At 39.7% G+C, this 15,683-nt stretch overlaps 2 protein-coding genes across 9 annotated transcripts in view; both read right to left on the reverse strand.

Annotated features, from left to right (window-relative positions):
- myo18ab (myosin XVIIIA b) overlaps positions 1–8,570 on the reverse strand; it is a 52,201-nt gene extending 43,631 nt beyond the window's left edge. For 6 of the 8 annotated variants that reach the window (XM_077540665.1, XM_077540662.1, XM_077540659.1 and 3 more), the window contains exons 1-2: positions 8,428–8,570; positions 4,614–5,710 (exon numbers count right to left, since the gene is read on the reverse strand). In XM_077540665.1, coding sequence (XP_077396791.1) covers positions 4,614–5,612 — 999 coding nt within the window. In that variant the 5' untranslated portion in view covers positions 5,613–5,710; positions 8,428–8,570. The remainder of the gene's footprint in view (positions 1–4,613; positions 5,711–8,427) is intronic. The other 2 variants (XM_077540663.1, XM_077540661.1) reach the window with 1 other exon arrangement.
- A 1,560-nt stretch (positions 8,571–10,130) lies between these two features.
- Positions 10,131–15,256, reverse strand: LOC144033292 (galectin-9-like). The gene is made up of 8 exons (XM_077541320.1): positions 15,003–15,256; positions 13,431–13,519; positions 13,098–13,305; positions 12,689–12,808; positions 12,441–12,599; positions 12,258–12,346; positions 11,174–11,330; positions 10,131–10,479 (listed from the first exon to the last, which is right to left on the reverse strand). The coding sequence occupies exons 1-8, from the start codon at positions 15,036–15,038 to the stop codon at positions 10,333–10,335; spliced, it is 1,005 nt and encodes a 334-aa protein (XP_077397446.1). The 5' UTR covers positions 15,039–15,256; the 3' UTR covers positions 10,131–10,332.
- Positions 15,257–15,683: the final 427 nt, after the last annotated feature.

Here is a 15,683-nt window from a genome sequence, read left to right on the forward strand (position 1 = left end):
CTTACCCCGATATTCATATTTCAAATCGAGTGTTTTGTTTTTTGTTGTTTTTTTTTTTTTAGGGGCATCCAAGACACGCAAGTAGGATACCTTGGTGTCCTGCCTAGTCTTGCACTTCAAGTTTTTTCATGAATTCAAAATGGCCAATGACATTTTGAGTTGAATGTTTTTTTATTATTAATGTAATAGGGCAGGTGTTTTATAAATTAATTAAAATAAATTATAAAAATAGATTAAAACAATCCGGGCGGGACGGTGGGTGACGTGAGCACGTCCACCTTCCAGTTCTGAGGACTCGGGTTCGAGTCCAGGCTCTGGCCTTCCTGGGTGGAGTTTGCATGTTCTCCCTGTGCCTGCGTGGGTCTTCTCCGGGTACTCCGGTCTCCTCCCACATTCCAAAGACATGCATGGCAGGTTAATTGGGCGCTCCCAATTGTCCCTAGGTGTGCTTGTGCGTGTGGATGGTTGTTCATCTCTGTGTGACCTGCAATTGGCTGGCAACCAGTCCAGGGTGTACCCCGCCTACCCCCCAGAACCAGCTGGGATAGGCACCAGCACCCCGCGGCCCTTGTGAGGTGTAAGTAGTGAAGAAAATGGATGGATGAAAACAATGCTATTTATCTTGTTTGATGTTTTTACCGACAAAAAAAAACAAACAAAAAAACACACAATCTGATCAGTGACTCAAATTATTATCCGATCTGAACCATGAGTTTTTTTTGTTTTGTTTTTTAAACAAATGAAAATGAACAAGGCACCACAGAACTCGTTCATTTTGCATGTGGTTTAGACATGAATGGCTGTGTGTCAAGTTATTATGGGATAAATGATTTAGACTGTACACTAACTATTTTGGATTGTAGCAAAATTACATTTGTCCACTGTTATACTATGAAAATTTACAACAACAACAACAACAACAACAACAACAACAACAAAAGAATGGTATGGGTTCACTTTTGTGGGACACTGTATACCTGGGAATCCTGCGATTAACCACAATTGATAGCAAATTAATTTCCCCGCCTAAGCTTTGCTCCATCAGGCCTTCATTTCTTTCAACCAGCTTTTATATTATTCATTGCACCAGCAGCATCTTTGTAAATAATTCAGAGAGCAGAGAGAGACAGAAAGGTGGCACTACTGTAAAACATTAACACATCTTGAGCAGCAAAAGAAGCTTTCTCACCTATAATTCTCTTTCTCACATTAGAATCGTGTTTGCAAATGCAAACAATGCCAGGTTTCCCTGTGACTTATTTCCTGTACTAAAAATTCAAATGAGCCATAATAATAAGTCAAGAAAAAGCAGTACCATTATCATGTACCTGAAAAGTACCATTGTGACACACACAACGCAAAAACCAAAGAGACTATAGAAGAAACAGTAACTAAAACTTGACAACTTTTTTTTTTAAATGCATAATCCACCTATCTGAACCACTTATTCTCTCAAGCGTCGCATCATGTCTCATTTAAATGCTTCACACATACTAATTTGGAAAATAGTGCAAAGACCAACCTGGCATGGAGCTACACGTCAGGTAAAACAGATATTCCTCAACACAAAAGAAAGATTGTCATTGTATGCAGTGCTCAACAAACGTTCACATTCATCAGTCCACTTTCTATACCTCTTGTTCTAATGGCGTTGTGGGTGTGCTAGATTCTATCTCAGCTGACTTTCAGTGAGAATAAAGCTCTCAGACAGATTGGTCTAGTGACAATGTCACCGTGTTAGGATGAGATTCTGTGTGTCAACAGAAGTAGGGTGTGTCACAGAGATACGGATGTCAGAAATGTGTGAAATGTACTTTGAGGTTAATCCACAGCCACCTTGCTTCCTGATAAATAAATTGAAGAACTTGAAATTTGTTCACCGTAGGGTGACTAAAACGCATTGCTTGCAACTTGTCCTATAGCATTCCTTTAGCCTTGCCTCGTCTTTCCTGATTGGGCTGCATGCTCCGTGAACTCGTACACTGGTTTAAAACACGGGATTTTTGAAACACCACATGCACTGGCTGCAGAATCAATACTGGTATATCATGTGATTAAAAACATTTCTAAAGCCATTTCCACACTTGTGGGAAGATATTCGATAAGACTCAATGTGTATGATTGTTCAATTCACCCAGAACAAACTAAGAAGTTGGATTTCACTGAGCTCTGTCCAAGACAGTAAACTTCTTCTGGATCAAACTCGTACAAAAATAATAGACCTTGAAACGTGTGTGAAACAATAACGGAGGATTCTCTGCCAAACCTGCCAAAACGTTGGCTAAAAGCCTCTATACACCAATCCGACGTCAACCAATGTGACCGTCGACACCTCTGTCCAGAAATGTGTGCGGCGTACACACAGTAACAAGCCAACCACAACAACAAATACATGTGTGAGAAGTAATACCCTCCAAACCACCTGTGGCGGTAGTGAGCTATCCAAACCGGAAGCTTGGCGGCCATGGCATATCATAAGCGTAAACAAGGCAAAACGGCTTCATTTTAACTACAAAATTATGTTGCAAAGTTGCAAATGGCACTGGTGTTGTCATGTATGGTCACTTGGCTTGTGGAACAAGTAACGATGCGGTGAAGACACAAGAAAACTCAAAACCTTTTATCTCCTTGTGTGATGGTAGGCTACTGATGATGTGCTTACGCACCATGTAGTATTCTCTGTTAATCCCGTAGAAAGGTGGCCTCTCCTGACTCTCCTAGCGGCCTAAGTAATCAATTGTCACGACAGCAGACGGCGAATCAATACATTGAATCAGCCGAAAACCTCCTCCGACACCCTGACGTGCCAAACAGTGCACCCGAAATCAAGCAGGCACTCACCCGACACCCAACCAGCTTCCCAAGTGCCAACGTCAGATTGGTGTCTTGGTAAGACTTAAGACACTGAATTAGCTAAAACTTGTTACATTCTATAAATAGGTGGCAATTCGTAGCATCGCATATTTCAATTAAAACCTCAGTATTTGTATTCACGCTGTACTTGAAAAATATTCAATGGCAAAACAGTGACCTGTCAAATATTTTAACTCCAGCTCAAATTCCAACAGTTTTCTCTCGATTAGCCCTTAGCCTAAGAAACTAATTTGTCTTCCTCCATGACGGAATACCACAGGGAAATAGTCAGGAAGTGGCCTATTTGTTCCAAAGCAGATTCCACAAATACCAGACTGTAAGGGAGGGTCCTTCTTCCCGTTGTTTCTAGTCAGCCAGTTAAGACAAGATAGCTTGACACCTCCGCTGGTTCTCACGCTTCTGTCCGGCAGGTTTGCTATAACCAGGAACTATTAACTTGGATCCATTTGCATTTTGCACATAACAGTACACCTCCTTTATGCACATGTTTACAGTTCCATTTATTATGTTCAGTGCTTTTTTTTTTTTCATGATTATTTTACCACAAGAAACTGGCCCACAATTTACAAGGGCCAGTCCATTAATCCATTTCAAATATATAGCAAACTGAAACATCATCAACAAACATCAGTGGCAGAACTACATGTTAGGCAAGACTGGCTGGGTGGGCTGAAGTCAAAATGTCATGGCGTTTTTTGGGGGGTTTTTTTGCACTACAATGTCTCTGCCGTGTGCATGCATGAGTGGTGCACATAGTGAGATACCGGCAACATAGTGTACTTGTTGGTACTTGGTACTTGTGTTCAAACTATGAGATTTTTTTTTTCTTTGTCTATCTCTCTGTGCAGCCCAGTACCAAACGTACCAGGCCTGTAAGTCCAATAAGGTTGAAGGTGTTTTATGTATAGAAGTTAACACGTAGTATCTCGTTGCATAATTTCTCCCAGAGACATTCCAGCAGTTATTTTTAGATATCCTGTCAACACTCACCATTGTTAAAAGAGTAGTTGCATATCCTGACTGTCTTTGTTGAAATGCTGAATTACTCTTTGAGATGTTTCTTTTAAAGGAGTCCTGCGACATGCTTATTTGAACTGTCTTAGACTGTCCTCTTTTATTTTTATTTTTTTTAACATTTCTAGATGCAAATTGAAGATGTAAAACAAGTCTAGTGAGTAAGTAGTAAACAATAACTAAGGTACAGCATACTACAGCTAAACGAGCAACTGTTGTTGGGCAGCCATAACTTGGCATTGTCTTCTGAAGATGAAGCTATTTTAACAAGATAAGTTCCTCACTATCGCTTATATGATGTTATCTCCAAAGTGATGTGAAGTGAAGCAAACAGTTGTGCCAATGTCAATTGGGAAGCTATGCACAAGGAAATGAAATGCTTAAAATAAACTTTAGGGCTTAAAACTGGCAAGTGCTGATGGCATCACGTCTGTCCAAATGATGATTGAAACAAAATAGAAAAAAGGAGTAAAGTGACTTTTGCCTGTATTTGTTGTGTGCTTTAAAAATTATGCACCATCTGTTACACTGGGGAAAAAATAAAGGTGACAAAAAAGTTGATTCCGAGGCTCCAGATGGCAGACACTACATTGACTCAACAGGACATTGTGATTTATAAAAAACATTAGTATAAAGGCCGAGCCCTGGGGCACATATTATGAGGTGAAACTGACATCAATAAAGAACACATAAATAAATAATAATAAATTAATTATTCAGCTCACATGTCTGACCTCCCTTCGAAGTTCCTCCGTGTTCCTCAGCCAACAGCGGCTCAGCTCACTCAGCTCCAGGATTGGCTGCACTTTCAGTCGCACAGTGTCACCAGACTGGCGGATCATCTCGACGATTTCGTCCCGGCTCTTGTTCTCTACATTGCGACCGTTTATCTCCACCAGTCGGTCCCCTGGCACCAGACCAAGCGCAAGATCCTTTGTGCCCGCACCAGGTTCAGCAAAATGAACCACCCGCCGGTAGACTCCTCCGTCTGGGCTGCGGTCCAGCATGGTCGTGCGACGCAAAGAAAATCCAAAATCGCCCGTGTTACGACGCTGGAGCACCAGCTCGCGCGTCTCGGGTGCGGTCGGGGCAACAACAGCCGGCAGCTGGAGTTGAGCGGGGAACGTCTTGGCGACCACTTCCGGGATGGAGAACTGCCTGACACTGGGTTTTGCATTGTGCTGGTTGAGGCTGTGTTTGCGCAACATGTTAAAGACTTTGCTCTCCACCTGTGGAGAATCAGAGTTCTGTCCTGAAGGCGTGGAGCATTCTGAAGAGCTCTCTTCCTTGCTCCTTTGGGAAAAGGAAAAGCGCTTCATCATTTGTGAGGAGTTCTGCTTAGCCAGTGAACCAAAATGAGCCACGCGGTCTCGCACAGAATTGCGATGATCCTGTCCTCCGCCCTCGCCTTTCAGGTCATCAGTGGAGCTGGCAGCGCTCAGCTGCTCGTCCAGAACCACGCTGCTTCTGTTGCTGAAGCCATCTGACTCAATGTCGGTCAGAGTGAGCTCCGAGCTGCTCGCTACTTTGATGGGAATCGGGTTGGAGATCTCCACTTTGTTCTTGGACTCGCGCTTTGCCTCTCTCTTCAGGTTGAAGAAACCTCGCCGCATGCTCATCTCCTCCAAGCTCCGCAGCTCCGCTGCGGACATTCTCTCCTTTTTGTCCTTCTTTTCCTTCCTTCCCGAATCCCTCTCCTTATCCTTTTTCATCAGGTTGAACATGTTGGTGAACTGTAGTTCCCCGCCAATGTGGCTCTGTTTTCTTTTTCGCGGAGGAAGACTTCACTATCAGATACTTTGATGCAGCCGAAATAGGACACCTGAAGAAAAACAGAGAGAAAGACAACTTGTGTGAATATTGTGTGAGAATGTGCATAAATGCCTGAGCATTGGGATACTGTATGTTAGTGTAGGAACGGTTCACAAAAATCCACGGTTAAGTTCATGTCACGGTTTCGTGGTCACAGTTTTTGGTTCGGTTCATTAGGCGTTCGCTGTCATGAAAATCAATTATGTCTTCCATGTTCAGGATAAAACTCAAAGAATGACGCAGTCTGACAATTGATACATTGTGACAGTCGAAGGTTAAAAGTAGGCAAGATTATGTCTCCAAGAGAGGAAACGTTTCTCGTTCCAACACACTTTACACTTTACAGAAAGCCATTTGAAGTGCTCAATTGCATGTTTTTTTTTCCTTGTTTTTTTTTTGTTTTAAGAAAATTCCACACAAACATGGTGGCCACTTGTCACATTGATCGTAGAATAGGTCCTGCACTTTAGTCAGCAATTGTTTTCTTGTGAATGTGTATTATCTATTAGCGGCATCTAAACTTCTGAAGTGCAAATTACATGTTTGTTTTTGTTTTAGAAAAATTCCACCAAGCTCCTTATCACCTTGCTATTGATAATCTAAGAAATTAATCAAATACAGTATTTCTTGCAATAGCCTATTACTGTTAGTTACTTAAAAAGAACACAATTAAGTAATGTAGTAGTTCTCAATAATACACAAATCTTAAAGTAGTCGGCCTATTTTTTGCTGAATACAAGTATGAAGGTGATCAATTTGTGTGCCAAATTTTAGTAACTGCTGTTTTCTTTCTTTTTTTTAATCACTAAACAAATTCACATCTTTTAATACAAAAGGTTCATATTACAATATTTAGATGAATGAGTCACCATCTGAATTTAACTACACAAATAGGTAAGAGGCTCCCATTTGATAAATAGTGCACTGATTAATTTGGCTTCAATCAACTTAAATCAGTTCAAACAAACAGAACGCAGTGACAGTCTCATACTTTTAAAAACAGAAAAATTGATTCATGACACATTTTGAAATTGAAAGAAGGAATATCCATAACACATTTTGAAATTGAAAGAAGGAATATCCATAAGAATTGCACTCCATCAGTCTTGTTGAAACAACTTATAGAGAGACCTTTTTTTTTTTTGTAAGAATTTTAGGATTTACATTTTATAGTATTGATGTTATCAAGAGAAATGGCTGCTAACGCTAATCTGAAACTGAAAAGCTCTATTTATTCCTTGAATAATAAATGCAATCACATACGTAAACCTAAGCAACAAAACATGCATGTCAGTAACGTGTTCCAGTAATTTTACTGACATGAAAAATGAATCAGTCTGTCTGCGCCTGGTCCTCTGGGGAAAAGCCAAACCAATCCCATACTATGGAGAATGGACTTTCTTTTCGGGACCACTGTGCGTGGTGTGATTGGTCGGGTACGCAGCAGCTGTGGTCAATATTCTCCCAGACTACAGGAGGCAGTAAAGAGTGCCAACGGTGTATGAACAGTGCTAGAGAACATGAACCAAAAAGAGGGCAAAAAAAAACGATGAGGACATCAGTTAAAAAGGTAAATGGCCATCATTTTTATTCTTTACTCTATTCTTTGTGTTTTACATTATTAACAACTAAAGCCAAATAAAACATTGAACATTTAAGTGGCCTTATAAGTGCCCTTGGGGGAGCCTTTCCAGGACCAAAAAAACATTCTTGCCTCTACTTCCGTCTCACCTTAAGCAGGTGAGAGAGAGAGAGAGAGAGAGAGAGAGAGAGAGAGAGAGAGAGAGAGAGAGAGAGAGAGAGAGAGAGAGAGAGAGAGAGAGAGAGAGAAAGAAAGAAAGAAAGAAAGAAAGAAAGAAAGAAGAAAAATCCGGTTAAGATTGTTCTTCCAGATACAGCCATCCGGTCGCATACCAACCATTCGTGTAACGCGCACGCGCACAAACAACAACAATCCCAGAGAAATATTCGTTATGACTCATAACATTAGTATTGCTAATATTTAATGAATCCCTGCTCATTCCTCCATAAACCGATGGCTTTTTCAGATAATTTGTGCTTTGATGTGAATATTAAAAAAAAGAACAAGTTAAAAGAGCGTTTTGAATGATTTTGAATCTTTTACTCCACCCAGTGCAACAACGCATAATACAATTTAGGGCAAGAGTCTCTGTTTAATAAGCACGACATTAAACCCCCGCGCCTGCTGCGTTAAGCCCTCGCCTATTTAGCTACTTACTGAGCTGTAGGCAAAAGGATGCCAACAGCTGGCACACACAAGTACACAACGCGACATTGGTTGAACAACAACAACAAAAAGCAAACCCTCTGTGCAATGTGGACGGAAAAGAATGACAGCGTTAGGTGTAGCTTTTCGGCTATGTTAGCTAGCCGAGCTACTGTGTAGGTAGACACTGCTGAGAAGCACAATTGTGTATTTTTCCATGTCATCGCAAACCAAAAGGATCCACAAGGCAAAGCCAGTAGCTTAGTGACGGTTTTGTTCAACTTTTCATGAATAAATCTAACAGTCTACTAAGCGTAATTGATAGAAGTCACAGCGTTGCTTTCTGTCCCCATTTTTTTTTTTTAAAGAAAATCATGGAACGCAATGAAATGTGAACATGATCCTGTCCGCCTGACCCAGCAGCCGAGCTCCATGCTGCTGCCGACCGACATATTTGCTCCTTACGCGCCATTCGTAAACGTCAAAGGAAGAATACTCACTGTCTTCATCGAACTCAGCAGCACTGGTAACACGTCACGGTCGTTCCAGGGTGCAGCTCCGAAGGCAACCTGGCTGCCTGGTAAGCTAACGTCTTACCAGCCAGTAGTAGTGGGTGCTTCCCTGCTTCCAGTACACCAGCCTGTGCGGTTGACGGGCGACACCTGCTGGGCACTTGGTGGCCACAACACCCGTATACTGCACCGTACGCCACTGTTTTCCAACAAAGAAGTAAACAGTACTATTCGCACGCTGTCTGTTTTTATGTAAAGTGCCAGACTCAGTGACTGTACCATTTATATGAGTCATTCTACCAAACTGATTGAAATTGCTGCCCGTCAATGAAGATCACATTTGGAAAAACAATGACGTGTGCAGACTTCGCATAGGCCCAATATATTTGTACTTTTATTATCTATTTTTATTCAAATAGCAATAAAATAATAATAATAATAATAATAATAATAATAATAATCATAATACTCTGTTTTTTTGTTGTTGTTGTTTTTTTGTTTTTTTTTGTTTGTTTTTTACCGAGTAAGGCCTTTTTAAAAAGGAAAGTCTTGAGGCCTTTTTTTCCACATTTTGTGGAGCCCTCGGGACCTCTGGGGGGGGGGGGGGGGGGGGGGGGGGCCTTCCAGATAGTAGCCCCGCGGTTCTGGAAGGCCCTCCAGCTTCTTGTTTTTTTTTCTGGTTAATTAAATCCTTTTGACTGCACCTCTGCCTCCAAGCCCTGTTTTCCCTGCACCTGGGTCCACCATCGCACCTTGCTTCTTGACATCAAATAATATTTTCAATTTAAGAAAGAGAAAGAAATGAGACGGAAGGAAGTAGAAAAAGATTAAATCTATCAACGATTTATCCAGCAAAGAAAAGTTAGAAGATAAAAGATAAAATAAAAAACAATGTCAAAAGTTGAAGTTGACACCAGACCTGACCAAATGTTCTCCAAGAACAAAGACTCAGAAGGAATTAATGAAGTACAACGTTTTCAGATCATGTCAAAAAAGACCCTTATTTTTTTTACAACACAATTGTGCAATATGTTATCTTTCTATGGCCTAAAGCGCATTTGGTATTCCCACAAACAGCGGACAACCCTAATGCAAAGTTCAACTATCAGAGGAAAGGTAACGAAAAGACAGTGAACACAGTAAAGAAGTTCCTAAATCGAGATGACAATAGTCACCATCAACAGGAACAAATGACACAATAAAACAAGAATCACAAGATTCAAAAAGAAGAAGCAAAAGAGGTTCCCTGCTGACACGAATTCAGTCGACTGCGATTGGCTCCGCCCCCCTCCCAACACTGGGGAACAGGACAAAGTGGTAGAAAAGGGATGATGAATTAATGTTTCATTAGTTATAATAAATGTTAAAAGTTAAAGTACAGCAAAGTGATTACAATGCTGTCCTCAGAAAATTATTACTGCAACAACAGCAACAGTATGGTCGCTACCAAAACTTTGCAGTCACTCCTGAAAAGCGAAAAGACGCATGTTTATTAAAAATAAAATGTGTTGCACATATGGTATTTTACAATTAAAAATAGCATTTAATGAAAAAAATTGCATTTAGGAAAAAAACTAATACTGTACCAAATTGTGTTAAAATTCAGTTAGACTGATTTTGATGCCAAAACCATGTGTATTAATTAAAAACAAAACAACAACTGTGCAGTGAGGAACAGAGAAAAATGTGAATCATTAATATAATTCTTTTTATTCTTCTCTAATGCTGTGTTTTGGTAGTGACAAATTTGAGACAATATATTTGAGAAACGCTAGAAAATGGGTCAGCAATTTATACAGATTTTGGAAAACTTGTACTTTTTGTTTTTCATCATAAAATAAATCACAGTTGAGGGCATCACATGGAGTATACGGGACTGCCTTTCTTGAATCTCTAGACATTAACTGAGCTGATGCTGATGTCACCGTTGATCTCCAGCTCTGAAATGTGGTGCAGGTGAGTGAAACGGTGCCTGAAGGTGTGAGCTTGCGTTCCGTTGACCACGATCCTGAAGGAGTGATTCTCACAACAGATGGTCAGCTGGAAACAGTTTCATTTGTCAGTCACACGGTCAATTTTCTGTTTTTAACACATTCACTGCCAGCCCAGCAAAAATGCATTATTTGACGTATTTTTCCGTCAATGGCAGTCAATGAGTTCAGATGAGATGTAACCAAAATTGACGGATTTTTAAGCAAAATTTGCCTTAAAAAAAAAAGAAAAAAGGAAAAAAGGATGCTGCAATATAATCACAAAATATATTGGCACATTGTGTTTAACACATTCACTGCCAGCCCAGCAAAAATGCATTATTTGACGTCTTTTTCCGTCAATGGCAGTCAATGAGTTCAGATGAGATGTAACCAAAATTGACGGATTTTTAAGCAAAATTTGCCTTAAAAAAAAAAGAAAAAAGGAAAAAAGGATGCTGCAATATAATCACAAAATATATTGGCACATTGTGTTTAACACATTCACTGCCAGCCCAGCAAAAATGCATTATTTGACGTCTTTTTCCGTCAATGAGTTAAGATGGGAATCAACTTGACGACTGCATTGCAAATCACCACTGAGACGGCATGAGTCATGCAAGACAGTCCAATTGCCAATTGCCCATATATATATATATATATATATATATATATATATATATATATATATATATATATATATATATATATATATCATACTTGTGATCGAAAACCTGTGGGCGCATAACAGTTGAGTGACGTACCGTGAAAGGCTGTCCCTTGTGAAAGGGAATTGGGCCGCCACGCTCCTCCGAGCCCCACTGCTGCCCCTGCTTGGTGTTTCGAACCACCACCTTCTCGTTAAAACGTGGATTGTAGTGTAGAGCAATGCCAGCGTGATGGTTCAGATTGACATCGAATCTGAGATGGAAAAACAGGGAAAAAGTGTTCATTCATGGACATTATATTGTTATCTCCAAATATGACTTGTGGGCAACTTGCGTGGTCATTTGTTTAACAGCCACATTCATAAGAGCGTTTACGAACCAGGAAATATAAAATCTATGCTCTCAAACTTCAGTGTTATAACTGTGAGCCACGGTATTTAACAAATAGGTTGTAACCTTTTTCATGTTAGAACAGCATTGAAATAAAATATGAAGGCATAATGTTCCATTAATATAACATTCTTCCATGCTTAAGGTGTGAAAGTTAGACGTTTTGCTGAATATTTTTTCATCAAAAATGGATGTTAAAAAATCGATTCGGCTGCCTATTGAATCGATTTGAGAATTGCGTGCTGTAGTATCGCGATATATTGCTGAATCGATTTTTTTTTAACACCCCTATTATAGTCCATTTTTATTTTTCTTCTCACCAGTTACTCCACCAAGTTTGGACGCACACTGAGTTAATTCTCTTTTTTATTTTTTTATTTTAAATAATTTAATGAATTTAATCTCCAGAGTTAACACTTTAATTTTGACAGCCCTAAAATACATAATTCTATTTTATGCCATGATTGCCATCTTATAACCAGGAAGTACTACTATGGGGGAAAATACCACTATACCACCGTTATTAATTATTATCTTTGTTTTATCAGTGTGTGGGTCTGAAAAAAATACAATTTTAAAAATTGAGTCTGTGTTTTCAAAATACTATAATAAATGTATTTACAATTTTACAAATGATATTCTCTGAGAAAACAATTCATTCAGTGTGAACATGTTCAACAAAGTTAATAGAGTCTTTGCACAATCAATGGCATTACATGATTGAGCATTTTTCAATTCATCTTTGACTCATTAAGAAATTAAGCTTTGTAAAATGATGATGTTGCCCAACCTTGTGGCATTAGGGTGAACGGTCCCTTGGATAGTGATGGTCTTTCCAGCCATAAATCCTCCACTGATGACAGCCTTGTATGGAACGGTCTTGTACACATGTGTGAAACAATAGATAAAACACAATTGTAAGCTTCTGTGTGTGCAACAATGCATGTTTGTAAAATCGTTTTAAGAGACTCACATAGATTGGGGGACCAAATCCAGGTTGTGAGGGGAACCCAGACTGCGGGGGAAATCCTGGATATGGTGGGAATGCCTGATTCGGGTACATTCCTTGTGAGGGAAAGCTTGGCACAGGAGGAAAAGTGGGCGGGCCGGGAAATGTTGGTTGTCCGGGGAACTAAGAGAAAAACGTAAATAACTATAATTGACCTTGTCTTCATAAACGTATGACATTTTTACATCATACTGAGCAGTCGTGATTGTTACCATCGAGCTAGTGAAGGAAATGGAGGAAATGTCGACTTTCCCACCAATTGAGATGGTATCCACTCGGCAAAATGGAATACGATGTCTATACTCCATGAAGTGAACGCCGTTGACGTTCAGCTATCGAGAAAAAAATGTGAAATTATGAAGTAAATTGTACTGCAAGTGTATCACAATTACTTATCGATGGTAAACAGATTTCAAAAGTTATTTCTTTCTTCATTCTTTCAAATGCTCACTGAGCCCGTATCCCGGATTGGCACGTGCAGGTGCGTTTGTTGTAAAGGAAAAAAAAAAAAAAAAACAGTCGGAAGTTGCGTTTATTTCTGTTGGTATTGACACACGTGATCACGCCGTTGCCAACCTTTCTTTGACCAGATTTGCAGACTTAATGATCACGATACTGGACCTGGTAGGAATCCCTGGCGACTGTTATGAGCAGGTTGAAGACTGAGCCAGTGGGCAAAGGTGAGTTTTGCTTCCTTTCCTCTGTACCCCAGCGTCCATGTTGGAAGGTATTGGTCACAACGTAGCCAGGATGACTGTCGTACCGTGGGTTAAAATGGAGCGCAATGTCTGCATTTGCCTTGGAGCCACACTGTAAATTCACATGGAACCTAAAAAATAATAAAGCATTCCAATTCATATCAACATTTGACAAAGCTTTTCCGCACGACATTATACAACTAAAAGTGTATTTTTTATGGGTGAAAATTGCAGATACTGAAACGAGTGGTTTCACCTGTCAGCTCCAGGTTGGACTCGTCCACTGATGGTGATGGATTTGCCCTCCTGTAGACCACCACTGATGGAACCGGTGAAGGGAATTTTCTATCAAGGGAAGGATTTCTTTGAATAAATGCCAGGCATGAGCAATTAATTTGCAAAGGGGCCACATGAGAAATTGGAAAGCTTGCTGAAAGCCAAGCCGACATGCCAATCTCAACTTTGAATTAGAAATAAGAAAAAAAATATTGTCTTGATTCCGTAAATTGCTTTGCATATGTGGTATGCATTGTTATAATTATGAAATACAAATTTATATGCGGTCATTAAAATTATAACAATTTTGTGCACCAGCCGACAACTTGCTCTTAGTCACTTGTCCCAAATATATAGATAAGTGGGAAGGTATATTATTTTTAACAATGATATATAAGGACTAGGGATGTTCGATACCACTTTTTTTCAGACCGATACCGATACTCAGACCCTCAGTACTCACCGATACCAACTGCCGATACCAGTAGTACATTTTGACAAATAAAAAAAATCACTAAAAGATATTTTTAAACAAATATATGTCCTTTAATTTTGACAAAAAAAAACAGCACAGTCACTCTTCAGTAGTCTTAATGCTCAAAATAAAACACAAAAATGCTCTTTTAGTTTAAGATTGACAATTTTGAAGTATTTCCAAACCGGTGAAGTTTTGGTGAAAAACTGCTGCAAGCTAGCGCCACTTACAGGCAAGGAGGACTCACTTGACATCTTCCCCCTCTGCCATCAGTCGCTTGTACTCGTCTGCGTCACGAGTACTTGAGTACTTGAAAAAAAGGCTGGTATCGGCCCGATACCGATACCTGGTATCGGTACTCGCCCATCCTAATATACATACACACACACAATTTTTCTTATATACATGTGGTGTCCATTTTAACTTTTTTTTAAAGTTTAAGTACGACTGACTAGGTAACAGAAAATTAATGGGAATGACGTTAAATTTATTACCTACCAAACTGCAATAATAGTCAAGTTAAGTCATCTTTATTTATACAGCGTTTTCAACCACAAACCGCTTTACAGAAACACAACAAAACAATACAATTTACAACAAATCAACATTCTTCCACTCCTACGTTTTGACGTTTGAAGCAGTTATAGATGAAAGAAGACAGAATAAGTCTCCTTTCAGGTTCGATTCGCTTAAGTTTTATTGTATATTGCGTTAGATAACACATTAACGGATATAATAAATGTGAATGTGATGTGTGGAAGGAGGAAGGCAGAATGTTTTTTGTTTTTTTTCCCTTAGGCCCGTGGAACTTTGAAAAACTGCGTAGCGTAATGTATTGCGTGCTGTTTTACCTCAACCCTAGTTTCATTTCAAAAGCACTAAAGTCAGAATTTACTGTCAAACTATGTGCTGACAGACATGCGACAATTTTAAAATACTCAGACGACGTCGAGCAGCCGCACTAAAAGTGACGGGACAAGCAAACACGCCAGCCCTCTTCTGTCTGTACTCAACGAGGAAAGGAAAAGATTGGGTCTCAGAGCAAAAAGTAAACAAACAAAAGCAGATTCATTTTACCGGATTATAAAACGGCACGTGTTGATTGAAAGCCATCACCCAAGAAGGTATTCAGCAGTGTCTGCGTTCCGTGTAGCTAGTGAGAAGTGAGGGACGTTACAGCCGACACCGTTAACTTTCAATTCCGCTTAAAACTTTCGATGTTGTCATAAGTAGGCGGGACTCGAAACATGCATTGTTGACTCGTCTTGCAGACTTTTTGGTCAATGAGGATGTTGAGGTGAGGGACACGCGAATCGACAAGACTCGCCTTTTCTGGTTAAAACCTGCACAAAATGACCGTGTATATTAACTTGAGAAGGGCCGAACGTGTCATTAACCTCACCAGATAAGCTGACAGTTTATTGACAGTTGTGAAATCGTTTAACCCTTGAAGTGAACATATGTCTCGTCATGTGAGTGTGTCTGGATTTCCCCCTTTTAAATTTCAAATCGTTTTTAATCTTTTTAAATATTATTATTATTATTATTAAAGCTAAAATTACAAAATAAGTCCCACGAAAGTTGTGATTAGAGGCCACCACCCAAAAATAATTACTTTTGCATTTTAAACACAGCATTTTCATATGGAGGAAGAAAAAAAAAGGTCACACAAGGCACTTGTTGCATTTTCATGCATGTAAAGGCAGAATTTATATTGCATGGTTCAAGTGACCTGCGATTGGCTGGCAACCAGTCCAG

Source organism: Festucalex cinctus, chromosome 13 (assembly GCF_051991245.1).
Source record: "Festucalex cinctus isolate MCC-2025b chromosome 13, RoL_Fcin_1.0, whole genome shotgun sequence".
Lineage (NCBI taxonomy): Eukaryota > Metazoa > Chordata > Actinopteri > Syngnathiformes > Syngnathidae > Festucalex > Festucalex cinctus.